Genomic DNA, 27,282 nt, shown 5'->3' with positions numbered 1-27,282 from the left:
TGATTATTATTATGAGCTAGTTTGCAAAACATGAATGCATGAAGGTGCATCGTCAGCTGTCCTCTTCCATTATTTTTATAAGTGTGGCGTTCAAAATAGGTTTAAAAATCTGAAACCTCTTTCAAGGCTGTGCATTTCTGTCATGAAGACATGTATCCGAGACTAGTCCAGCAGTATCACGTTAAGAATCTCTAGGTTTCCGCAAGCCGGGTCACTTGTCAAGCATCAAATCAGTAATTGCAATATGACATCTAAAACTGCAACATCGCTGCCACACTGTTTGCTCCATTTATACTTCGATGTTTTCTGGAAGGAGGAGGTTTCACTCGTCTGAGCTTTCTTTTTTTAATCAGCGACTGACCGAAATGATCTGACAGCTTAACATGCGTCTTGCATGTTTCATAAAAGGTTACCGTGTTTGTAAACACCGAAGTAAAAACAGTACTGTATTGCGTGATCTACTTACTGGTTATGGAAGTAGCAAAAACCTTATTTTTCAAGTTCAAGTCAGACTTTTCAAGAATCCGAGTGCCGCCAATTTGTACAGCCAAATATATTCTGGAAACAACTAGCATCCACATATGAAAAATCATGTTGTCCAAAAAAAAACAAACAAAAAACTTGCCCTACTTCCATCAATTTGCATGAATACCCAAGCACCAACTGGTCATGAATCAAATTGGTGACCAGGGGAAAATGAAGACAGTGCAGCCATTAAAACAAATGACAGCCCCACAGACATGGATGGCATGGTGGAGAGTACAGTGCAGTAAAGCAACAGATGAAACACTAAATGCATGACTAACTAGAAAAATGTCAGCACTGGTCCTTGTTGTCGACAGATTGAATCCTTACAGCGACATGCACAATATGCATTTCTACTCACTTTAGCAGAGTAACATTGGATGTAGTTACAAGGGGGGGAAAATACATCAAAGCCAGTACTGGATGTATTTATATACCCCGTCTTAAAACTTTGGGACAACATCTATTTTGAGTTAGATGCAATCTTGGACCTAATTCTTTTAATGGTCTCCCTGCAGTCTGTAGGTGCTCCTTGCTCACAGCTTCAGTAAGTGGAAAGAGATGAACACAGGAGGAAAAGAAGGGTGATGGAAGGTGGCCAGGAGATGAGTGGTCTCTCCTCTTATCCAATTAATGTCCATGAGCTCAAACAAACAAGGGTATTTAAAAAAAAAAACCAAAGGTGAGGGAACTTCAACAATTATACACTGTCAATAAATATAGTGAAATATTCTTTACAGTTCCAGCTGTTATAATTCATCCCCTATGTGGTTTTCTGACTCAGTCTTCTCCGTTGGTCCTGGAAATGGGGGCAAAAAAAATAAAAATGGGACAAGAATGAATCTATGTGAGGTTCCTGTTTGGAAAGCAAACAAACACTGAAAACACCACTGACTACAACGTGTAACTGTAAAGCTAAAACTCCACAATCAACTCTGCATAATTGTAGTCCACTGACTTCTGGTTTCTACTGCAGCAGTCATACCAGTTTCCTGGTGTGTGCTATTGACAATGGCGCATTTTTCACGATGGCTGCAAGATTTACCATGGATAAATGTCAACGACATGCACAGAACTGTCCACACACTTTAACCTGCAGCTACCAGCAAACGAGGGAAAAGTTGTACATATCAAGTTACGTCCAGAATTCTGTCCGTCCGCTTATCCTCATAAATGTGGATGTATAACTTGAAACGTTTCACCCGTTTGCTGGTAGGAGCAGGTGAAAGTTTGTCGACAGTTCTATGCATGTGGTTGACATTTATCCATGGTAAATCTTGCAGGTATCGCAAGGAAACTGGTATGACTGCTGCAGTAGAAATTGGAAGTCAGTGGACTACGGTTATGCACAGAGCCGATTGATCCTTTCTGGTCCAAGACCTCGATAAGCAACCACAGGGAATTTGTGTGTCTCAATACATGCATGCAAAACGCAGTTGCGAGGGGAAGGCCTGTAACTAAACCCTAGACCATTTTAGCAAGTTTGCTGATCTACAATTTAAAAAAATGCAAAGGTTAAAATAGTACCAGACTGCTAGCACAGTAGGAAAAACACAGCTTGCAGCTAACAACATTAATAATGGCTGTCTCGTTTAGGTGTTCCAAAGGATCAACATTGGCAGTGCTACTGACAATTGTTAGTTCAGTCTGTGTATTTCTACCAATGCAGATAGGTGTAGCAGATGTACCTGTAGGTTCCTCTGTTGGTTGCGATTGGCTATCTGTATTCTCATTAGTAGCCTCTTCAGTGGGTGGTTCTTCACCCGGCGGCACCTCCGCTGTGCTTTCTGACAGGACAATCAATTTGAATCACAAGAATGACAATTATATAACAGAAAAACAAAACAACATGCCCTTACTAGGAAATTTCACCACTAATAATTTGCACAATCCTGTAAGTGCTAGTGGTCTGTCTAGTCTTTTAGAACTAGACCCCTTTCAGTTTGCTTATCAAGCTGGCAAGGGTGTGGAGGATACGAAACTCTTTATCCTCGACAGTGTATATCAGCACCTGGAGAAACCCAATTCTCACGTGAGACTTACTTGCTGCCTTCTCTTCGGCTTTTAACAAGATGCAACCTCACATTTTGATCGAGTGACTTGCTTCTTATTTTAATTTACCTGATCAGCTTTTAATGTTGCTTTTACACTTTTTAACAGACAAAAACCCAGTGGTTTTAGTTAATGGAGTTATGTCCAATGTCCTGTCTCAAACAGGGGCTCAGCCCAGGGTTGTGTTCTTTCCTCCCTACTTTTTATTTTGTATACAGACAGCTAGCTGCAGGTCTCCTAAAGAGGGTAGCTACCTGGTGAAATTCTGACAATACTGCACTTTTGTCTCTTCTTCAGGGTTCGGAGTTAGATCACAGTTGTGCGCTACCTGCCTTTGTTGATTGATGTGATGAGGACTTCTAAGAAACCGATCAGATTTTAGGAGAAACGGTGATAAACCCAAAGCTAGCACTATACATGGTGAGGATTTTCAAATTGTTGACACTTACAAGTACTTGGGAACCGTGTTTGACTCCCAACGCAAGTTCGATATGAACACAGGTTTGATTCTCAAGCGTGGACAACAAAGAATTCACTTACTGTGGGAGTTTAACGCCTTTAATGTCTGTAACACCATCTCGTGTGTTTTCTACCAGTCATTTATTGAAAGCCTTTTAACTTTTTCCTTTGTTTGTTGGTTTAATGGGTTGTCTGAAGGACAGGAACAGCCTAAACAGTATGGTTAAGGTCTGCTCCAAAATAATCGGAGTCCAGCAGAGAGACTCATGCTCCCTCTGGGAGAAATGTGTGGCCCAGAAAACAAAAGGAATTAGCCAATCTGACCACATCCTGTCCAGTGAATGCACTGTAATGCCCTCAGGCCAGCGCTATAAAGCGCCCCCTAGGAAAACAAATTGTGATTCTAAGTCCTTCATTCCTTCTGCTGTCGGGCTTTTAAATGCTGAGTAGTCATTTTAAATGAATGCTTTATTTTGTTTTAACATGCGAAGATTTTTATTGGGCGTGACGAAGGAGGACAGGATTAGGAACAAGTGTATTAAGAGGGACAGCTCAGGTTGGACAGTTTGGACATGTGTGGAGGAGAGATGCTGGGTATATTGGGAGAAGGATGCTGAATATGGAGCTGCCAGGGAAGAGGAAGGCCAAAGAGGAGGTTTATGGATGTGGTGAGGGAGGACATGCAGGTGTGACAGAGGAAGACAAGTACCCCAGCTGCAGCCTGCAGATCAGTGACGTGTTCAATATCGGTGACGTGTTCGATGTGAGCTGTGACGTGCGCAATGTGGGCGTCCTCAAGTTCACTGGTTTGCGATTCCCGCCATTGCACGAACATTAGCTAACATGAAACAGCAGTCACGGATTATGTTGCTAGCTTTATAGTCATTTAGCTGTGTGTTTTTTTACAATCCACGTTGACACAGTTGGTTAGTAAAGGTGCGAGGGCCGAAGGCCCGAGCTGTGTCTAAAGAGCAAGGCTGCAGCGGGTCCTGGATGAGTGAATGCGCGCGAGGGCCGAAGGCCCGAGCTTTGTCTAAAGAGCAAGGCTGCAGCGGGTCCTGGATGAGTGAATGCGCGCGAGGGCCAAAGGCCCGAGCTGCATCTAACGTCAATCTACTGTTTCCCACTGTTCCTAAACTGAACTAGCCTCTACCCAATCATAATGCGTGAAATAGTGATGTCATCTGTAGTTGCAGGACCCCAAGCAGGGCGAGTAGATCAAGTACCGACACCGGCATTCTCGCACGCGTTACTGTACAAACATTGAGCACGTCACAGACTCTGCCCACATTGCACACGTCACTGATCTGCAGGCTACAGTCAGGGGCTTCTTGAGGAAGATGCAGAGGACAGGAAGAGATGGAAACAGATGATCCGCTTTGGCGACCCCTAACGGGAACAGCTGCAAGTACAAACCCCAATTCCAGTGAAGTTAGGATGTTGTGTAAAACGTGAATAAAACAGAATACAATGATTTGCAAATCCTTTCCCACCTATATTCAATTGAATACGCTACAAAGACAAGATATTTAATGTTCAAACTGATAAACTTTGTTTTTTGCAAATATTCACTCATTTTGAATTTAATGCCTGCAACATGTTCCAAAGAAGCTGGGACAGGAGCAACAAAAGACTGGGAAAGTTGAGGAATGCTCAAAAAACACCTGTCTGGAACATTCCACAGGTGAGCAGGTTAACTGGGAACAGGGGAGTGTCATGATTGGGTATAAAAGGAGCATCCCCGAAGAAAGGCTCAGTCGTTCACAAGCAAGGATGGGGTGAGGTTCACCACTTTGTGAACAACTGCGTGAGCAAATAGTCCAACAGTTTAAGAACGTTTCTCAACGTACAACTGCAAGGAGTTTAGGGATTTCATCCTCTCCAGTCCATAATATCACAAGATTCAGAGAATCCGGAGAAATCTCTGCACGTAAGCGGCAAGGCCCAAAACCAACATTGAATGCCCTGACCTTCGACCTCTCAGGCGGCACTGCATTAAAAACCGACATCATTGTGTAAAGGATATTACCAGGTGGGCTCAGGAACACTTGGGGAAACCATCGTCAGTTAACACAGTTGGTCGCTACATCTACAAGTACAAGTTAAAACTCCACCATGCAAAGCCAAAGCCAGATATCAACACCACCCAGAAACACCACCCACCGGCTTCTCTGGCCCGAGCTCATCTGACATGGACTGACGCAAAGTGGACAAGTGTGCTGTGGTCTGACGAGTCCACATTTCACATTGTTTTTGGAAATCATGGACGTCGTGTCCTCTGGGCTGATAACAATCTGGATGGTCCTTTTCCTCTTTAGCCCGGAGTCCAAAAGCCAGCATCTGTGATGGTATGGGGGGTGTTAGTGCCCATGGCATCATGGGTAACTTGCACATCTGTGAAGGCACCATTAATGCTGAAAGGTACATACAGGTTTTGGAGCAACATACGTATGCTGCCATCCAAGCGACGTCTTTTTCAGGGACGTCCCTGCTTTTTTCAGCAAGACAATGCCAAGCCACATTCTGCAGGTGTTCCACCAGCGGGGCTTCGTAGTAAAAGAGTGCGGGTACTGGACTGGCCTGCCTGCAGTCCAGACCTGTCTCCCATTGAACATGTGTGGCGCATTATGAAGCACACAATACAGCAACGGAGACCCCGGACTGTTGAGCAACTGAAGTCGTACATCAAGCAAGAATGGGGAAGAATTCCACCTGCAAAGCTTCAACAAGTAGTGTCCTCAGTTCCCAAACGCTTATTGAGTGTTGTTAAAAGGAAAGGTGGAGTAACACAGTGGTGAACATGCCCCTGTCCCAGCTTCTTTGGAACGTGTTGCAGGCATCACATTCAAAATGAGTATTTGTAAAAAAAACAATAAAGTTTATCAGTTTGAACATTAAATATCTTGTCTTTGTAGTGTATTCAATTGAACATGGGTCGAAAAGGATTTGCAATTCATTGTATTCTGTTTTTAGTTACGTTTTACACAACGTCCCAACTTCATTGGAATTGGGGTTTGTAGTAGTAGTATTAGGTTTTGTATTACTGCTAGAATTACCAAGGCTGTCATTTTGACGGTTTTGGATTTTCAAAGTTTAACAAGTTTTTGTTTAAAAAAAAGAGAGAGAAAAGATACAGACTTGCAGCTCCCTGAATGCTGCTAAAATTGCATTTATTTGCATTAAAATTAGTTTTAGATCAATTGCACACGAAGTTATGATAAGATCTATCTAAAATGACGGCTCGTAATTTGTGCGTCATGTCAGTATTTATGATGTGTGTTGGTGGCATCATTTCCTTCGTGAAGTTCTTGCTCTGTGCTAGAAACACACACTAGCATTCTCCAGTGCAGACAAATAGTCTAAACTTGGATTTTTGATGATGTCCAACATGTCTGGTTACAGATGCCGTTACAGACACACCATGTCAAAATTTTACGTCTGTAAATACTGCAACACCTCGGGGCCACCATGGCGTTGCAGTATTTACAGACATTGGACTTCGGCCATTTTGAATTGTTTGAAAAATAGTTATTATAGTTGTTAAAATGTTAATTTTGGTGTCAGTCATTTCCTAACAGACATACTAACATATGTAATGCACAAGGCTCAGCGTTTTCAGTTTTTACTGACTTTCACCGAAAAATACCCAGATTTTTAAACTGATTTTCACCTGAATTTTATGTTTCCACGGATCGAAAAGTTCCTCCTTTTCGTGTGAGGCTATGTAACAGTGTCCTCTTGTGGTGAAATTCGGCATGCTGGATGGCTTTGAAAAATAAAAACCGAAAACGCCAAGCATTGGTAATGCATTAATATCTCAACTGGGTATTTATCTTGACAGAATATAGAGTTTAAAAACCGTGATGGTCGTTCTAGTAGTTTTTAAGTTGTGGTCATTGTTTGGGACCGTTTCAATATTTATTTTCAGTTCTTTTTTTACATGTCACGTTTTATAGGCCTTGTTACGTTTGTTAGATTAGCAGTATGTGTTTTGTTTTTCCAGGTAATATTTTCACTTTTTCAATTTTGCTGTTCAAGTTCGACCATGTCTCTGAAGTTTACATTGTTTAAAAATAGTATTATAGTTGTTAAAAATGTTAATTTTAATAATAAATCAATCTTATATAGCGCTTTTCTAACACTCAAAGTGGCTTTACAATAAAGGGGGTGAAACAAGACAACAGATAAACACAACACAACATACAGGGGTGGATGGGAAGGGGGGCTACGAGAGGGAGAAGCGGCAGCCACACACGACGCCAGCAGCAGTACTCTCCCACTTAGACACACACAAAAGGGCAAGAAGAACACAAAACAACAGCACTGTGGGGGTTTACTTTACATTTAATTTTGGTGTCAGTCGTTTCCTAACAGACATACTAACATATGCAATGCATGAATATCTCCACTGGGTATTTATCTTGACAGAATATAGAGTTTAAAAAACAGCGGTCGTTTTGACCGCCCATGGTCGTTTTAGGTAGCCGTGAAACCCCACCACAGTAGTTGGTTTGTACCTTTGTGCGTTTTCCACATGGCTCATGGGCCTATGTGTTCACTGAACGTAGTGGGGGAATGTAACGTGCAGTGCATCTTAGGATGCTTCATTTATTTATTTATTCAATTTTTTTTTTTAACTTGGGTGAATTTTTGTCCTTCGCCTGGTCCTCTACATGCAGGGCCACACAAGGGTGACAGTGTGCATCTCTTGCCCATGTACCGATCTGTCTGTTGTCTCTGACATACTGCTGATTGCCGCTTGTCTGTGAGTTTGTGTACGGTCTGGTTAGATTGTCCCTCTGGGATAAAGTTGTCCGAATGTGAATAATCGTTTTGGTGCAAATCATTTTGACAGATAAGTCAACGTCAGAGAGCTGCGCTCCATCGCCTACATGTACCAGTACACGCTGAGTGTTTCTCATCCACAGAGATTAGAAAATTAACATCCCAGTCAGTCAGCCTCGCACTTCTGCTGACATCAAGGGATGGCAGAAGTGGGCCGGTTTGGTAAAGCGGCAATACGGTTGACATTAGGAAATATTGTGTACACTACAAAGATGCCACAACTACCCTTAATACATAAAAATGAGATTGAAAATGAGTGAGATTTCACCTAAAAATACGATTCTAGATTCTCAGATGACATTCAGAACATGAGGAAATAAAAATCCAATACTGTTTCACACTAAAGAAAAGAAAACAAGGCTGGAAGACCAAGATAACTGCATTTCACCCACCGCTGTCTTTCTCTGTGCTCGTCTCAGTAGGAGGAATTACTTTCTCCTCCGCTGTGCTGTTGGCCTTGTCTGTCTTTTCAGGGCTGGTGCTGTTCTTGGCCTTGGCCTTGGGCTTGGCGAACTTAGCCTTGTTCAGCAAGTAGTTGACCTCGCGGTCCAGCAGAGACAGCTTGAACTCGATATCTTTGGACAGCAGGATAGGCCGCTCTTTGGTGGAGCGCTTCTCCTGCTCCGCTAACGTCTCGTTCTTCCATGTCTGGAGGGAGGTGAGAGAGTCAGCTGAGTGAAGTTGGGTTTAGTTATTGAACAGTGTATGGAAGGGCCGAACAATATAAAAAAATTCAACATTGTTTTTTCAATATGTACGACAATATTAAAGACCAAAAAGGACTTGCATAACACCACCAGATATATGCAGCTTTTAACTTTCAAAGCACCATTTGAATTGAATTCATCACTTGAGCAATGATGAGGGTAATTTTCAAGGGAGAAATAAGCAGTTGTCCAAATATTAATTGAATCAGACAATTTATTAGAGGCACTAGACTATTCTTCTTCATGAGTGTCAGATGTCTTTATGAATCAATTAAGATTTTTAGTCTAACATGAATGGTGGGCCCATGTGTTTTATACTGCTTCCTTTGCAACGTGATTGGGGCATTAGGGTGTATATTGCGATTCTGAACAATATGTTCAACCCTAGCGTATGGTTTTTTACATTTAGGGATGAATGACACCAAGTTATATAATCGACGAGCACCTGATGCTAATGTCAACTACCAATTTCAAAACTACTGCGAGAACTTTCTTGAAAATTTTAATTTGGTCACTACACACCGTGGTCTCATTGATCACTTTTTCTAGCGACTTCAACTCGACTTCAGTGAAGATTTGGTCATCTTCTGGGATCAGTTTAGCGCTCCTAGGGAGGGGGAAAACAAAAAAACATCAATGCCAAGTTCCCAAAAAGCCCCACTGTACAAATTTATGTGGCTCTTGTTGGTCTTCAGCCCTCACTTGAGAAAGAAGCTGGAGGTGTTTAGCATGCTGTCCAGGGCGGCCAGACGGTCGGGCCACTTGCGACGCTCCTCCACCCTGAAGAACATCCCCTTACACAAGGTCCTCAGTTCAGACAGCTTCTCCCTCAGCTCCTTGGTGGTGGCAGAGTACCCGTCCTCATCCATCCATGCGGAGGCCTCGCTCAGTTTGCTTGAAATCTGCTCGCTCTCCTCATCCGATACCACCAGCTGGTACTCCTCCTGGTACATCTTGTCCTGCAGGGTGTGTGAGTGTGTTACAGGGAAGACATCGGTGGTTAAGTGGGAATTTGATATACTGGAGATGGTTTGCAAAGTAAAATCACCTTGAATAGACTGCAGTATGTTGACAACATTGATGATTCTTTTTTTATTTTATTTTTATTATTCCTTAGATGTAAGCTCACTTTCAGTTTAAACCTCATTTTCTCTTGCATGTCAGGAGAGAATTAATCAGCACAATGGATTTTCTTCATTCCAACTTAACGGGGCTATTGTGACCGATTGCTTATTAAAATTAAAATTCTACTTGCAATGAGATCACTCAGAAATGATCATCTATTTTTGATAGAAATACTGCTGGTTGAGTTGGAAAATGATAACCCAATAATCATACGGAAATTCACATACTATGGATATATATCCAATATCTGCTTACATGTGCAAAAATACATTTTTTATGACTCCAACTGAAGTTCACCACATTGAAATATATGGCAAGTACAATATAACTCCAAAACTAATTTTCAAACAATACTCCCCCAAATATTTCAGACCTCCTTTTCTGAGAAATTTACAATTTCATTTAGAAGACGCTTTTATCCAACGCGATGTACATCTGAGAGGTAGGTGGCTTGTGACGAGTCTTAAGCCAGACTTGTCCCACCCAAGGTTTGAACCCCTGATCTCTGGCTGGCAGTCTTCCCTACTGAGCTTCAAGCTGCTGCATTGTAGCATTGCTAAATTTAAGGTAACAGATTGTTGTCTAAATTAAAATTAACAAAATTGCGCATAACACTACGACAATATCCAAATTTAATCCCGATACAATTACCACTGAAAGATGATAAAGGACAGTATTGAATTACTGCCCAGCCCTAATGACAACGTTTCTGGGTCGCGGTTAGGCCATGGTTCAATTCCAACATTAATTTCTCCCAGCAAAAACACATGGGGGATATGTCGGTTTGCTTAAGATCTCAAAAAAATTAGAAGACCACTGGTGGCAGGTTTTACTTGAAGGAAAAAAGTGGAAATTAACAGCGTAGCCAAATAAAGGATAGTAAAGGTCAAAGTATGCAGAAGAGGGGATTCTCAAAAAAAAAGGAAAGAAGTTCATCAGCGCAGCCTGTACAAAAGGTAGTTTTGCATGTTTACCTGCGTCTCAAAGATGAAAGCCTCAAGATTGTTGAGTGTCTTTTCCCGTTCCTGTTTTGCCAAGTCTCTGTTCGTCATGTCTTGTAGCCTGAAAAGATGCCATGACTTTTAGGCATTGACTCCAAAGGAATGGACAAAATAATACACAAAAAAGGAAAACAGATTGCTTACTTTTTTTTGGAGACAATGATGTCATCTGCAGCGGGATTGAGTATGTCATTGATGATGAGTTCCACGGCAATGTCATCAGAGATCTTGGTCTTTTTCTGAGGTTTCACCTTCTTCTCTGCTTCCTTCTCTGCTTCCGTATTTCCAGATTTTTCTCCATCCTTCTCCTCCTTTATCAATACAGGTATGTTTATTTAATGTACCACACCCAGAAGGGCTAGTCTGTAGTCTAAATACAAGACTAACTCAAATCAAAACCAGTATATAGTGCTGATCCAGTGCATGCTAGTTAGGAAATTCTAACTATAGCTTTTGCACAAGTTACCTTATTTTTTCTGTATTTTTTTACTTTTGCAACAAAAACAAAATCAATAGACTACCTACTCATTTGCCTTGCAGTCGTACTACAGTCAAGTTCTTACAGCAAACATGTTTTAAAAGTGTAGCCGTTTCTGACTGTAGAGGGATTGTGTGGGATCATCTCTACCTTGACATCGGCCTTGCTGCCTGCATCGTCCGCCTTCTCCTGAGTCGACTCCTCAGCTGTTGCTTTCTCCACATTCTCCGATTTATCACCCTGAGGAGCCTCCTCCTTCTCCGCCTCCTCCTTCACCTCCTTCCCAGACTCTGGGGGCACTTCCTCCTCATCCTGGAAACAAATAAGGCAGACACAGAGAGTGACCACTACGCCCAATGCTGCTACAGTGCCTCAGAGCAACAATGCCACTTAACCTCCATCTGCAGGAATTCAGTTCCATGGATCCACTTAAGAAATTCATGCAGATACAAAATCTGATAAAATTTCAGCTTTTCAGTTGTGAAATCTTAATTTAAGGATTACTGAAACAACACTGGACCGTGTAATGCATGACACACATTCCTGCAAAATAAAGTGAAATATACTCAGAAATAAAGATGTGCAGGTATTAAGCCCAAAGAGTGAATCACTCATGAGAAGGCGGCACAGAGAAGAAGTTACCTGGATGGGTTCAGTTACATTTGGACTCGGGTCCGAGGATCCCCCTCCAAACAAGGTGGAAATAGTATTTCCCAACTCTGCAAGGAAAAAATGTTGCGTGTCAATAAACAATGTAATACTACATGAAGTAGGCAATACACACCATGTTTCACACTGTGGTATGATAAAGTTTTTTTTTTATGTAAAACAAAATATATTTACATAATTAGGTTTATGGTTTAAAAGCTGTTATACATATAACCCCATTTCTTTTGTCGGCATTTATGGGAGAACTGTATATACATTTGCAAGGGAGCACAAGCAGAGAATAGCGAGCACCTTTTGATATTTCTGAACCAACGATCGACCAAAAGCCTTGTTTTCTGTCAAGTGTGCGTCAGTAACTCAAATGGCTATTCTATATTCCTTGTCATTTAACCATTACTCCTAACCACTGGTAAAACAGATGTCAAATGAAATCTAGGTAGTTTTTTTTCCCATAGCCATCTCATTCATTGCTTTCGTTCGATGAACACATCCGCTAACAGCGCCGTGGTGCTACAGACCAAAAGGTGTGGGACAGCAACACTTTTTCATTTACTTTTTTTAATTCCCTTATCAAGGATGGCATCTTAAATGAAACTTGTCTAGAAAAATCAGATGTCTACCATCAGTGATTTATTGGTAAATGAACAGGTGGGTAAACTATTATCTTAATGAATTAATTAATTGTAAAGCACTTTGAGTGGCTTTTGCAACTAGAAAAGCCCCAGTGAAAAACCAGTGGCTCCAAAGGCCAAAAGGAAACAACACGTGGCAAATGTAATCACTGTAAAAACACGGTTGAGAGCAACACCTTCGATTTTTTTTTTCAAACAGATCTTTCACCAATTACAATACAACCTTTGCGGTCTACAGACTTCAGAGTGAATGTGGATGCTTTTACGTTGGCAGAACCAAAAGAAGACTTAAGGATGGAGTGGCGGAACATAAAATGCCATATGCACTAGGAACCCGGCCTACCCTATGGCTGTCCATTACCAGCAGGCAGGACCCTCTACCCCCCTCATCTGTGAAAGTAGTGATCCCTAAGTCCACAAGGGGGGTGCGACTCAGATCTCCCCTACAACGGGAGACGTTCTGGATTAGCACCTTGAATGTCCCATCCTTTGTGGGATGAAATGAATAATGTGATTTCTCTCCCTTTTTATCTACCGCTACTTTCGGCTGCTTCCATTAGGAGTCGCCACAGTGGATCATCCGTTTCCATCTCTTCCTGTCCTCTGCATCGTCCTCTCTCACCACATCCACAAACCTCCTCTTTGGCCTTCCTCTTCTCCTCTTCCCTGGCAGCTCCATATTCAGCATGCTTCTCCCAATATACCCAACATCTCTCCTCCACACATGTCCAAACCATCTCAATCTTGTCTCTCTTGCTTTGTCTCCAAACCATCCAACCTCTAATATACTCGTTCCTAATCCTGTCCTTCTTCATCACTCCCAGTGAAAATCTTATCATCTTCATCTCTGCCACCTCCAGCTCCTCCTCCTGTCTTTTCATCAGTGCCACTGTCTCCAAACCATACAACATAGCTGGTCTCACTACCATCTTGTAAACCTTCCCTTTAACTCTTGCTGGTACCCTTCTGTCACAAATCACTCCTGACACTCTTCTCCACCCACTCCACCCTGCCTGCACTCTCTTCTTCACCTCTCTTCTGCACTCCCCGTTACTTTGGACAGTTGACCCCAAGTATTTAAACTTATCCACCTTCGTCACCTCTACTCCTTGCATCCTCACCATTCCACTGTCCTCCCTCTCATTCACACATAGGTATTCCAGCTTGCTACTACTGACTTTCATTCCTCTTCTCTGCAGTGCATACCTCCACCTCTCCAGGCTCTCGTCATCCACAAACATTATAGTCCATGGAGACTCCTGCCTGATCTCGGCCGTCAACCTGTCCATCACCATTGCAAACAAGAAAGGGCTCAGAGCCGATCCTTGATGTAATCCCACCTCCACCTTGAACCCATCTGTCATTCCAACCACACACCTCACCACTGTCACACTGCCCTCATACATATCCTGCACCACTCCTACATACTTCTCTGCAACTGCCGACTTCCTCATAAGACCACAATAACTTCCTCAAACAATACCTCTCAGCACTGTCATATGCTTTCTCTAAATCCACAAAGATTGTCTTTCACAAAGATCTCTCCCTTTTTATAAACTCTATAATTTAATGTCATACGCAGTTGTGCTATTGCATGCAATTGTTCTATTTTTAATGTGTGCGTGGTGACTGTCTTTTCTTGGTGATTATGGTTTGCATTGACCGATTTATTAATTGTCATTATTTGAAACAGAAGAGAGACAGGAAAAGCAGGGGAGAGAAAGGGGATGACATGCAGCAAAGGACCTGGGCTGGATTCAAACCCAGGCCGCTGTGGTTAAGGACTCAGCCTTATGTGGTACACGCTCTACCAGGTGAAGCGTGCTTAAATTTTTCGCTTCAAAACTTTGTTTTTGCCTTTTTCTTTTTGATCAAGCCTAATTTTCTCTCAAGTGTATGAAAGCAACTCAAAAGGCTGTTCCTTACATAATTAAATCCTTACTCCTAACCACTGGAAACAAACAGCTGCCACATGGATTCCAGGTACAGTTTTTTTAAAACAGAAGGCAGTGACGCTAACCCACTTGTTAATGTTGACTCCTCTTCTTTCTCCTCCACAACGGTTTCAAAGACAGATTCAACCTGTTGATGAAAATCACAACAATCAACCAAATGTGATTTAGGAAGTTCCTTTTCAGCCTTAGTTGTGACTCTATAGAAGTAGATGATCTAATAATTTAAAAATAACCCCCAATAAGAGCCTTAATTCTGAAGCAAAAGGCGAGTTGAGAGCTGGAGAGTAAATTGGGGGGGGGGGGGCAACTAGTGTGTGAAACAATGAAATACAATTTAAAGTGTCTTTTTAAAAGTCCCCGTATGAGGCAATTTAACTAATTAATCCATTTACTGAAGACAGTGCTTATAAATTAACTTGTTTAAACATTTTGTAGTTTAATATTTTTAATTCATTTGTCAAATCATCCATCCATTATCCAAACTGCTTATCCTGCTCTCAGGGTCGCGGGGATACTGGAGCCTATCCCAGCTGTCATTGGGCAGCAGGCGGGGAGACACCCTAGACAGGCCACCAGGCCATCACAGGGCACAGTTTTATTAAATTACAATATTGAAAATAAAATAAAACACATTCCTGTTAGCTTAAGCTCAAGTTACAGCACATCCTTTGCTGCAACACTTCTTTATGAGGCTCTATGAGCAGTACCAGCTCTACTGTACTAGAAGGTCTCTGCATCCCAGTCTGTATTTTCCTCTATAGAAATTCACATTACAAAAACTGTGTTCTGCAGTTTTTGTGATTTTTGGCAAACTGATCAACAAATAAGTCAAGATTCAAAGCCTTTGCCCTATTAGACTCGATCCTTAGCACACCCTGCTTGCTCAATCTCTTATCAGTTATGGTGGACCTGAGGTAAATTTTGACCACGTTCAGCATAGAAAGACTCCACTCACAAGAAGCAGAACTCACTGGGATCGTGACTGCTATTTTGCAGAGTCTGAAGAGCTCAAAAAACTCTTCTTTATACGGTTCAATGAACAGTACCAGCAGGTCTCTGCATCCCAGTCTGTATTGTCCTCTCCAAAATTCGGCTGAACTGATGTAGTTCATGCCCCAAGTCATCAATATTTGAATCATACAAACAAGCAAATGAAAACGAGAAATAATTTATCTGGACGACTCCATAACTATTCCCGAGAACAGATTCTGAGCTCCATAATCAACCATCTTAGCAACCGGTTGACCAATAAGAGAGCAGAGCCTGAGAACAATATGACCAATCCAAAATATTCTAAAGATGCCCACTGGCAGGTACCGGGCAGTTTCTCTCAATCAGTAGCAAAGTTTTGACTCTTTGCCTCTTTTTACTGTGTTTTCATGGTACACCACAGTTCCTTTTAATAGTGCAGCAAATGATACTGGCTGAACAGAAGAGGGAAGGATGGACTGTTGCTTAGTTACGTGGGCAGCAGCTGTCTAGCTGAATGATTTTCATTTACAATTTTTGTATAAATAAAAACTTATCCACTGTCAAAATATTAAATACAACACACATTAGATAAAAATACTGATCACTGCAGCTCTGAACATGACAAAGCTAAATGTTCAGTCAACGAAACTGCATCATTTACCCTGTCCAGCAGGAGCACACCGCTCTCATCCATGTTGAAATGAGCCTTAATGCCTTTGGACTCGGCGTCCGAGTGCTTCTGAAAGCTGTCGCCCACCCCAGACAGCTTGACCGTGGTCAGGTTCAGCGAGCCAAACACACTACAAAAGGACAATGGATGAGAGAGCGCCACAGGCGTCAGTCATGTTTTACTTAGGTAGGATATAAAAAGCTGACATTAAATTTTTTTATTAACACTATTCATTAAACTCATGCCATGCATATAAGAGAACCATTTTGACAAAAGGGAAGAAAGAACTAAAGCACAAGTTAAGGGGTTGACCTGCTCCCAAAATATGCATCATCTCACCTGAGGTCCTCTTCTCCAAGGAAGCTGAGGTCACCATAGTTGATGTCGAAGGCGAAATTATCATTGTAGCGGTTGAATGTGATGACTTTGCGTTGGGGGTAGGGTGCCATCCTGCTAAAAAGGATGCGCTTGTTGTGTTTCAGGGTTTTGGTCCCCTCCTCCTCAGTCTCGCGGGAGAATTCAACCTGTGGGACAAAAGGCTTCTGAATCAATTCTCTTCAATTTTTACCCCAAGCTCCCTGCCCTCAAACTGAATCCACATCCCTGGGTATTAGGCCAGTGAATGAGGTGCACTAACCTGAATGGGGAAGACAGCAGCATCTCGGACCAGGAAGGGTTTCACCTTAAAAGCCTTGCTGAGGGCAGCAGCCTGATACACTGCACCCATGGCTGCTGCTTCATCTGCATTGATATTCTTCCCCAGCTCCTCTCTGCAAAAAAAAATTTTTTTTTAAATGCAGGCACAGTTAGCACTCATCATCCACAAGTAGGTGTTTTCAGTCCTGGCAACTTATCATAGCTCAGCACCTCATTTCCTTTAGACGAATACCTATTTTAAAAAAGCAACATGATAAGTTCAGGATGCAGAGCTATCAAAAAAGTGACCAGGTTCCTTTCATTGCATTTGGATTAAAGTAATTTATTGGTGGAAAGAAAATGGGGGTAAAGATTAATGCACTCAACTTACTTGCCCACAGCTTTGAGCAGCACTTCCTGAACTTTAGGTACACGTGTGGAGCCACCAATTAAGATCACCTGCTCAATGTCAGCCTGTCAGAGGAAGTGAGAATGTTCAGCCTCCCCACAACAGCTCACACATGCCAAACAATGGCACAACAGGAAATGAAAAGTATCATTTCAAAACAAATATCCATTTTGGAAAAAATGTTGCTTCTGGTCAAATAATGTTCAACATTTCAGAACAAAATCATAATGCACTCTGATTTGAGTGCACTCACTCACTCTTTACGAGTAGATCATTTCACATACCAATATTCCACGATGAGTTGTGCCAATTACGTCACTTCAGAAGTTGGAAACAAATAAATTGACTGGGTGGGGGTGGGGATAGTTAGCATCCACTCGGTATTAAGGAAGTAGCTGCAACCAGCCAGGTAGTCAGTATACTGACCAGTGTCATCTCTGCAGAGGTCAGGGCATCCTGCACAGGGCGAGGCACTCGCTCAAACAGATCTGCACACAGGGCCTCAAATTCTGACCTGGTCACCTTGGCTTTGAAGTCAAGGTCTTCCATCAGACCCTCTACCTGAAAAATAAAAAAACTACTGAGCCCGAGACACACGGAACAAGCCAAAAGAATAAGACTTAGTCAGAAGTCATTCATTCTATTTCATATATCAATATACTGATCTAACTCTGTATTGCATTGGTATTGTTTCTTGCCCCACGTTTATGATTTAAAAAAAAAAAAAAACAGCAAAAAAAAAAAAAAGCGATTCCCCCGTCTGTTATTCTGTTATTCTTCTGCTTGTCTACCAGGCGAACACGGGCATACATGCTTATCTGCAAATATGATGAAAAAGAAGAATCGCCACAAGAAAAAAAGAGCAGCCTGGGTCTGACCACCCTTTCTCTGCCCAGACGCAACATGGTGGGCTGTCGGATCCAGCATATCAGGAAAGAGGGGGGCAGACATGTACTTTTCAAAGCAACAGTGCTTGATCAGATGATCATCTCCCATCAGAGATGGAGCCTGGGGAGGTGGTGGACAGTCTTGTGGGGAAATGGGTGGAGTACATCAAAGAGGATGGAGGGATGTGGGCTAGCATGGGCATCCACCAAGTAGAGGCCAAGCCCTCCATCTACTTTTTCAAGTTTGATGACGACTGCCTCATCTATGTGTACGACCTTGTTAAAACTTAATAAGAAATTGAGACCCCACACTGGTAGCAACCACATTTCCATAAGACACGACCAGTTCTCCAGCTTTTGATTTTGGTTCAAAACCATCATCGTGATGGTTGTTGAACTAACTGTTACGAAGGTTTAGTTTTGGGCTTGAGAACTGACCATGTCTTCCATTATTTGGAGTAACTACTCGTATATTACTTAAATCAGTGCGATTCCTGGTTTATGGGGTTTAATGTAGCACACTGAAGAACCCTAGTACACATGACCCATGCCCAAAATCTCAATTCCCCATAATAACAGTAAAGTACTAGGTATTATAGTATGTGAAGAGAAGACGAGATGACTACCTGATTTACCTAAAGGTTAGTATAGAGACCCCCAAAAAAGGCCAGGGTGGGAAATTTTCACAGCAGTAAAAATTGTATTTTCAATTTAGGCAATTTGTGGATACTTAGAAGATGGAACCTGTGATCTATCTGTTGCCCAGTCAGCCTTTTGTCATAATCTCTATGGTGTATCTTGGTGTACAGAATTAAGCACAAATAAGATGGTTTCAAAGTTCAAGCGCTCTCCAATGTCTAGTTTTTTTGTCTTGATTCACACCTTGTCCTAGACTAAAACTAGATTCAACAGGAAAGAAAAAAGAAAAAAAAAAACACACACACACACACACAGTTTACAATAAAATTTTGTTGATTGATGACCACATTGTTTAAAGCATGCATCTTCCACTATTAATGGAGGTCTTAATTCTGACTGCATCACTCTGAGATGGAACACAGCTAGGAGTCACAGGATGGAAAGGGGTTAGCTCAGTTCATTAGCTAACCTGGGCCATGAAGTCAACGTTTGCACTAAGCACAGTCTTGAGCCGCTGAGCCTCTTTGAGGAGCTTGGCCATAGCTCGGTGGTTTTCCCTGACATCATTCTTACTCTTCTTCTGCTCATTGAAAAGCTTGGCCAGGTGGTCCCGGAGGCGCAGGTCCATCTCGAAGCCCCCCAGCCCACGGTCAAACCTGGGCCAGACACCAGAGAAACACACATTGCTTAAGAGAACACCGTTATCACTAGGGCTTCACTAATTAGAGGGCATTATAGGTTATGAGTGGATGGAGACTGAAACATAGAAAAGCTTCATTCCCCTGTCAGATTTTAATGAAGCATCTAAACGGATAATAATCCTAAACCCTTATAAATGGACATGAAAGATTTCCCTTGCCTATCTAGAGCGTGAATGGGCCATGTGGGCAGTTTCAACTTCAGCCTGAAGAAAAATCAGGAAAATGAACCTAAATAATAAAGATCCCCCCATCCTCATTAAAACATTGTGCCTTCACATTGCTCTTCTACGGTCAATGAATAGCTCTATATTCTGGAGGTGTTACATCATTTTCTATTTTTGTATGCATTTATTTTTCTGTAAATGCTATTTTATAGTCCAACTTGTAAATTAGCTTTAAAACAAATACACGTTTTTTTTCTTATGCCCACCTCCACCCCCCAAATATCACAAGAAGTAATATGAGCAATCGCAACACACACCGCATCAACTTTACCAGATAATATTGCCTAAAGCTCTCTAAAACTAGAACATAGCATCCAGGTAGCGTAGTGGTCTATTCCGTTGCCTACCAACATGGGGACCGCCAGTTCGAATCCCCAGGTTACCTCTGGCTTGGTAGGGCATCCCTCCAGACACAATTGGCCGTGTCTGCGGGTGGGAAGCCGGATGTGGGTATGGGTTCTGGTGGCTGCACTAGCGCCTCCTTTGGTCGGTCAAGGCGCCTGTTCCAGGGGAGGGGGAAATATTGTGATCCTCCCATGCGCTACGTCCCCCTGGTGAAACTCCTCACTGTCAGGTGAAAAGAAGCGGCTTGTGGCTCCACATGGGTGGGAGGAGGCATGTGGTAGTTTGCAGCCCTCCCCGGAGCAGCGGAGGGGGTGGAGCAGAGACCGGGATGGCTCAGAAGATTGGGGTAAATGGCCGGATACAATTGGGGAGGAATTCCAAAAAATAAAATCTAGAACATCGTATGTCAGATGACCCTTTCTAAAGAGAGCCTCTGAAGCAGGGCACGTTTTGTCAGGTAGACGTGTTGAGGTTGGAAAGCCTCTGTCAGCCCAACAATGATTAAACAATTCATCATGTGTACTGTATAACTATTATTACTTTTAGTGTTACAACATAGAGCCTTTGTTTTTCAAAAAATATATTCCCCCTTTTTCTCCAATTGTACCTGGCCAATTACCCCACTCTTCCGAGCCATCCTGGTCGCTGCTCCACTCCCTCTGCCGATCTGGGGAGGGCTGCAGACTACCACGTCTCCTCCGATACATGTGGAGTCGCCAGCCGCTTCTTTTCGCCCGACAGTGAGGAGTTTATCACGCTATCCACCACCCCCCGCCCCAAGTTCCCCCTACCCCCCCAAACAGGCAGCCCGATTGACCAGAGGAGGTGCTAATGCAGTGACCAGGACACATACCCACATCCAGCTTCTCACCCGCAGACACAACCAAGCCAGAGGTAACACAAGGATTCGAACCCGCGATCCCTGTGTTGTTAGGCAGTGGAATAGATTAACACATTATACATCATTTGGAAGAGAAACTGGGTTGTCAACACATCAGCGGACTCACCCGACACCTCGGATCTGCAGCTGGGGCTGGATGCCAAAGTCCTTGGTCTTAACTGTCTGGTAAGTGACAATAGTTGCCGTCGTGCTGCCAGAGCCCATATCATAGAACATGATATTCTGCATTGGGACAGCATTTGATTAATGCATGCATGTCAATATGATATCACCGACCTAAAAGGTGTTATTTAGAAAGTTCTGATTTGCCCAAGGGACTACAGACTTGCTGTTTGCCAAATAAATGACGGCCTTGTTGCAGTTGTGTGAATTATATTGCTGTTCCAAAATAAAACCAAAACACGAAACGGATTTAAAATGCACTGAACTTTATCTCTATTAACATATACATAACATCTGTAGGCCTAGGACAAGATTTTGGTATCGTAAACATCCTGGTTTCCATTTTAGTCAGAGTAGCATCGACCAATCACGTTTTGAGTAGGCAGCAATTTCTACAGGAACATGCTGTGGTTGCATGTAGGTAAGAGTCCACGTGGGGAGCAAAAAAGGTGGAACGCATTGGCTGAAATGTCATCTGTACCTAAGACACCTACAAAAAGCACTGAGGTTTGTGTATTGTGTGGAGAAAGTTCGACTCGTGGCAACTACTTGTGAAACAACCCAGTCGTAGACGTCGCTCAACTCCATTCTCGCATCTCAAGTTGCTAATCCCACTAAATAATGACAGACGCACAGAAGAGAAAGTCTTCATAGGAAACAAGCGAGCAGCTACATCAGAAGCCCGTTGTCCCCAGAACTAAATCATCTAACCACAATTTAGCCTCTGGGTTCCGAGACTGCACTGAACTCATCTTCCCCTCAAATCAGCGATGGCAAATACGCCATTGTTATTGCCCATTCACCCCAGCCTATCGTGAGATGGATGATTCGTTTTCCAAAATTGAATATATACCTTAGCATTACTGTCAATGTCTTTCCTCCTGAAGACTCCATAGTTCAAGGCCACTGCTGTATTATCATTGATGAGCTGAAGGACCTTCAGCCCTGCTATCTCGGCAGCCTGCAGGACTGCCCTGCGCTCTGCCTGGTTAAAAAAGGCTGGAATGGTGATCACTGCATCTTTGATTGTTTGTTCTGTTGGTGTTGTAAAGCACAGAGTAGGAAAGAAAGACATTGTACATTATAAAATGTTTTGACGTGTCTGAAAGTTACATGCAAATATACATCTCATTCACTACTGATGAGCAAACTAACCAGCAAAGTCCTGAGCAAGTCCACGAGAATTGTTCAAGACCATACCAAGGAGCTCCTCAGGGGTATACTGCAGTCCTCTGAAAGAAAACAAACAAGCCATAAAGCAGAACCAATGAACAGTTACACAAAATACAGGACAGAAATGTCATGACAGTTAGCAATGTGGGAACTATATAGTCCTACACAAAAACAATTACCACACAGGCTGGCTTCAGGCTGCCTTCATAACCATATCTTGCATTTTCTAAATATCTCATTTGTGGCCTAGATTAATGTTGTGGCTCACACACACACACACACACACACACACACACACACACACACACGTTAACCTGCTTACTTGAGTCTCTTTTTGGCCATCAGATGTCACACTACAATACAATGAAAGTCACTTGGATCAATAAAAGCCTGGACACACCCGGAGACTTACTCTGTGTTTTTAAATAAAACTGTGCCTCTAGCTGGGTCCTCTAGAAGCTGGTGCTCAGGGAAGTGTTTCTGGTAGAGCGCCACCTGTGGGTTGTTATGCTTCTTGCCCAGGAGGCTCTGGAGGTATCTGTAGACAACCTTCGGGTTCTTCACAGACTGAAATATTGGCCAAGACATGATCATTGGTGTCATACAAACAAAAAAAACACATTATTCAATGGACGACTACTGTGATGTTAGACATTTTAACAAGCACAAGTTGGGTAATCTGAGAAAGCGTTATTACCACTCCTAATGCACCGTCTCCAAAGAGTCGCTCGTTCTCCTTTAGACACACAGCAGTAGGCGTTTTCCTTCTTGATTCCCTATGAAACATGCAAAAGATGTAAGAGATATTTGAAAAGGCAACGCCACGTTGGGTCAACTTGCTTTTGTGCCTTGGTGGTTAAGCAGCTGCTTAAGTTCGCTTTTTATTTGGTGAGAGCATCTATCCTCATTCACCCTCCTTTCTTGTTACATCCCAAGCTACATTTTCATGTGGGTGCTTGACACTGCTGAATGGTAAAACAGAAAACAATCACTGATCGGCTTTATTGGCAAGGGAGATGCCATACAAGCATGACATGGAATCCTTGCACAAGACGGTGAAAGAAAGAACATTTCTGCCACCATGTGGAACAGATTTGGATATGCCATGTCTTACATCATTTGAAGCAATGTCACATCAAGTACTTCCAAAGATTAGACTGGCTCAGCAGGGGGTGAATCATCTGTTCCATTTATTTATCTTCAAAGAAAATATCAAAAAGAATATGCTGAAAGCTTAAAATTTTGAGGCTCAACAAATGATCAGGTTAAGTGCTGAGTACAGTCAAATAGACTGACTTAAGATACTGCTAGCTGAGTCATTGGAAGAGGCACTCTTGTATTAAATGTAAAGCAAGCACTCGCAGAAGGTGACGGACGCTATCAAGTTTTAGCTAGACGTTAGCACGGGTTGCATTACCTAGCAGTACTGTACTTTAGACATGGAACTTGGCCTTGAGAACCAAAATGAAAAACACTTTGATGCATTACACCAACCATGAAAAACTCTGGAAAAAAAAACGAGGCTTTATTTGATTCATAATAGCCCACAACTACAGATCCACAGTTATACTCACTTGTTGAGAACAATCTCCATTGGCACACCAGGTTTCACTATTGCTATTTTCGTCCACTCACTACCCAAGTCAACTGACATGACAGCCAGAGGAGCTGCAAGGACAAAACGACACATTAGGTAGAGTAGGTCCGTTTGACACAGGTTAAAGTGTAAATGACTTGATGGAGTCACACCACATTTTAACATTGATGGTATTTAGTCATCAACGACCTCAACTTGTATTTCTAGCATTAGGAGACGAATAAATGGCTGCAAAATTACAACAAAAACAAAAATATTAAATGGCTGACGAAAAGGAAGGTGCCTTTCTGACTTTGACTTTTTATAAATGGTGGAGTGTTGTTGTGGAACCTCACACTTATTCTTCTATTGTCAGGTAAGAATTGTGTCATAATGAAAACCCTGAATGTTTACAACACCTGCCACCAATAGTAGTTGCTCCATTTAAGAACGTACAGTACATGGTGCATAAATGTGGGTCACATTACCTGAGTAAGAAGGCAACCATGCCAGAAGAAGGCAGAAGAGGGTGCAACATGCCAGGTTCCTCCTCATGATGAACTGCGTACAAAAAAATAAATAAATTGCTTGAGCACTAGTGGCAAAAAATGGCATTATGTTTGGCAGTTTCCTGCAAAGATATGACGCGAGTTGTTCAAAACTGAGTATCATCAAACAAGCTTTGTTCTTGCAGGGCCAAGATCCAGTCTGAACAATGTCAGCCTCTTGAGCCGTCTGGTGCACGGCTCCTCTCACACATCAGTGAAGGAGGAGGAGAAGGGATGACCACTTGTTTAATCAAGAGCCCATTCACATACCTTGTACACATTTGCCTAGTGTCAAGATGTAATCTTGGAGTATTCCGAACACACAAGCCCAGAACTGTTATTTGTGGCTCCCGAGTCATACTTCAGATGTACTACTACTCTGACCTCCTCTCCACGTGCACCAACCGGGTTTTTAAAGAACTCAAAGCCAAAAGATGGGGGTTTGCTTTTGTCCGTCTCTCTGAATGAAATGGGAGGAAGGTAGTCAGGGACGCCAGTGGGGTGACTCTGCAGTACTATCAATGACCTCACATGGGGTCTTTAAAGCTGCAGGTAGTGTTGGTCACCCCGCCAGGTGCGGCAGAGTCCCGTCACCCACCGTGTGACGGCCATGACCCCATCAAACCAGCAGTCTAGCAGGCTGCCAGCACGTGGCGTGGCTCCGCTCCGCTCAGCTCTCGCTGCTGTACCTCCTTCATAACAACCCGGACTCTTTGCTCTAGCTCCGTGGGGAGAGAAGCCCTGCAAATCCACTGTACAGGGGCAGAACCTCAGCCGAGGCTTAAAACAAGCCCAGCACTAAAGGCTAATTTGGTAGGTAGGTAGGTAGGTAGGTAGGGCTGTTAGGAAATAAAGGGGGGCTGGTGGCATGTAGGGGTGCATAGAAGTTTCTGGTTCCCGGTGAAGCACTGACGCATGAACGCTAAATGGATGCACAAGTGAGGTGGGGACCCTTACAAATAGGACAAAGGCCGGTCTCTCAAACAAACGCACAGATCATCCGCCCCGTCAAACACAAGCGACCCGTGAATACGGAGGTACCGGCTTACACCTGCCAACACCGCACGGTTCGACCATCACAGTACACTGCAGGCCTCTCCCCGTTTCCGGACATCCGCAGATGACCAGAAAAGCCTCCACATTCACGGCTAAAGCCTGCAGTGAGGTTCTGTGTGGCGGCAGTGCGGTTCGGAGTGAGGTTCGGAAGCCTGTGTGGCGGCAGTGAGGTTCGGAGTGAGGTTCGGAAGCCTGTGTGGCGGCAGTGAGTGAGGTTCGGAAGCCTGTGTGGCGGCAGTGAGGTTCGGACGCCAGTGTGGCGGCAGTGAGTGAGGTTCGGAGTGAGGTTCGGACGCCTGTGTGGCGGCAGTGAGGTTCGGAGTGAGGTTCGGAAGCCTGTGTGGCGGCAGTGAGTGAGGTTCGGAAGCCTGTGTGGCGGCAGTGAGTGAGGTTCGGAGTGAGGTTCGGAAGCCTGTGTGGCGGCAGTGAGTGAGGTTCGGAAGCGTGTGTGGCGGCAGTGAGTGAGGTTCGGAGTGAGGTTCGGACGCCTGTGTGGCGGCAGTGAGGTTCGGAGTGAGGTTCGGAAGCCTGTGTGGCGGCAGTGAGTGAGGTTCGGAAGCCTGTGTGGCGGCAGTGAGTGAGGTTCGGAGTGAGGTTCGGAAGCCTGTGTGGCGGCAGTGAGTGAGGTTCGGAAGCGTGTGTGGCGGCAGTGAGTGAGGTTCGGAAGCGTGTGTTGCGGCAGTGAGTGAGGTTCGGACGCCTGTGTGCCTGACGAGCCCGGTGTGAGGACGCCAGCGTCAGGACGCACGCTTGACACTCTGTGCCATGGCATCACACAACTTACCCTTCTTCCTTCAGCCAGCACAAACGGAACTGGGACGCCTCGCATGCGGACGAAAGGGAGGAAGAAACGACGCCGTTTGCCGGGGCTGCTCTGCGGGCTGCGGGTCCCCCGTGCTTTTCCCACCACGTCTCTCTCGGGGGTCAATAGTTGTGGGTTTTTTATTTTTCCCTTATCGCCGGCTTGCCTTCACCATCGGGCCCGGAACGCGGCGTGATCTCATTGGACCCACTCAACTCGCTGCTGGGCGAAAACAGTGGTGACCCTCCACCCAGGAGGACCCGCCCACTTTGGGCCACGCACTGCGCGATGATAGGGCCACGTCTGGTGACTGACGTCGGAAACACACCTTTGTCTCCATCTCATTGGTCCACGTTCAATGGGCGTAAGCTGAACGATGACGACATTTCCGTGATTCTGCGCAGAGGACGCATCCCGCAATTGATGCGATTGGCCGGCGTTAACGGAGCGGAAGTAGAATAGCGATCAATTTCCTCTATAGATCATGAGCCTCCGTTTTTCTTTTTTATTATTACCTTTCTTTTTTTTTACTTTTTACAGCGTTATATAACAAACGACGTTACATCCAGAGGAATACACCAAAAATAAAAACAAATTACAGTACCAATCGCACCTTCTAGATCTCAAACCATGCACAGCTCTAACATCTACTACTACTACTTTCGGCTGCTCCCGTTAGGGGGCGCCACAGCGGATCATCCGTTTCCATTTCTCCCTGTCTTCTGCGTCTTCCTCTGTCACACCAGCCACCTGCATGTCCTCCCTCACCACATCCATAAACCTCCTCTTTGGCCTTCCTCTTCTCCTCTTCCCTGGCAGCTCCATATTCAGCAAAAGCACAGCTCTAACATGAGGGATCTAAATAGGGGTTCCACTTCATCAGATTTTTTTGGTTTGTTTTTGGTCTGGTAGCATTCTCGCGAAATCCATTCCTCTATCTATCTATATCTCGATCCATCTAAAAGGTATCTAGGTATTGTAGCATATTGCAGGTATAAGGATGTAGCATACCTTCAACCCCCTCATCTGCATCATGCTCATTACCTGACAACAGGTGACCAAACTAAAGACAGAGGAGGCATCAGATTGGCTTTACTGAATGGAAGTTCTCCACGAGACGCGTGGAAATGAGG

The 27,282-nt window shown here is 43.6% G+C and overlaps 1 protein-coding gene across 1 annotated transcript; it reads right to left on the bottom strand.

Annotated features, from left to right (window-relative positions):
* Positions 1-387: 387 nt before the first annotated feature.
* Positions 388-26,356, bottom strand: hyou1 (hypoxia up-regulated 1). Its single transcript, XM_056284419.1, has 24 exons — positions 26,132-26,356; positions 24,232-24,304; positions 23,742-23,835; positions 22,865-22,943; positions 22,580-22,734; positions 22,150-22,226; positions 21,848-22,029; positions 20,939-21,054; positions 19,131-19,317; positions 17,562-17,696; positions 17,118-17,200; positions 16,728-16,860; positions 16,430-16,614; positions 16,082-16,220; positions 14,518-14,575; positions 11,835-11,911; positions 11,343-11,504; positions 10,859-11,025; positions 10,688-10,775; positions 9,291-9,547; positions 9,111-9,195; positions 8,274-8,529; positions 2,214-2,312; positions 388-1,324 (listed from the first exon to the last, which is right to left on the bottom strand). Exons 1-24 carry the CDS (start codon positions 26,174-26,176, stop codon positions 1,275-1,277), a joined length of 2,982 nt encoding a protein of 993 aa, XP_056140394.1. The 5' UTR covers positions 26,177-26,356; the 3' UTR covers positions 388-1,274.
* Positions 26,357-27,282: the final 926 nt, after the last annotated feature.

This window comes from Lampris incognitus, chromosome 8 (assembly GCF_029633865.1).
Source record: "Lampris incognitus isolate fLamInc1 chromosome 8, fLamInc1.hap2, whole genome shotgun sequence".
Classification (NCBI taxonomy): Eukaryota; Metazoa; Chordata; class Actinopteri; order Lampriformes; family Lampridae; genus Lampris; species Lampris incognitus.
Note: the sequence above shows the minus strand (reverse complement) of the source record. Positions and strands in the feature narration are given on the sequence as shown.

What these genes read in the sequence shown, in the direction of transcription:
- hyou1 (XM_056284419.1), bottom strand. Translation starts at nt 26,176, where the DNA reads ATGCGAGGCGTCCCAGTTCCGTTTGTGCTGGCTGAAGGAAGAAGG. An exon ending in CTTGGAGAAGAGGACCTCAG is followed by an intron (nt 16,221 to 16,429) that starts GTGAGATGATGC and finishes GTCCTTTTGTAG; the next exon opens with TGTGTTTGGCTCGCTGAACC. An exon ending in ATCATTGTCTCCAAAAAAAA is followed by an intron (nt 10,776 to 10,858) that starts GTAAGCAATCTG and finishes GCATCTTTTCAG; the next exon opens with GCTACAAGACATGACGAACA.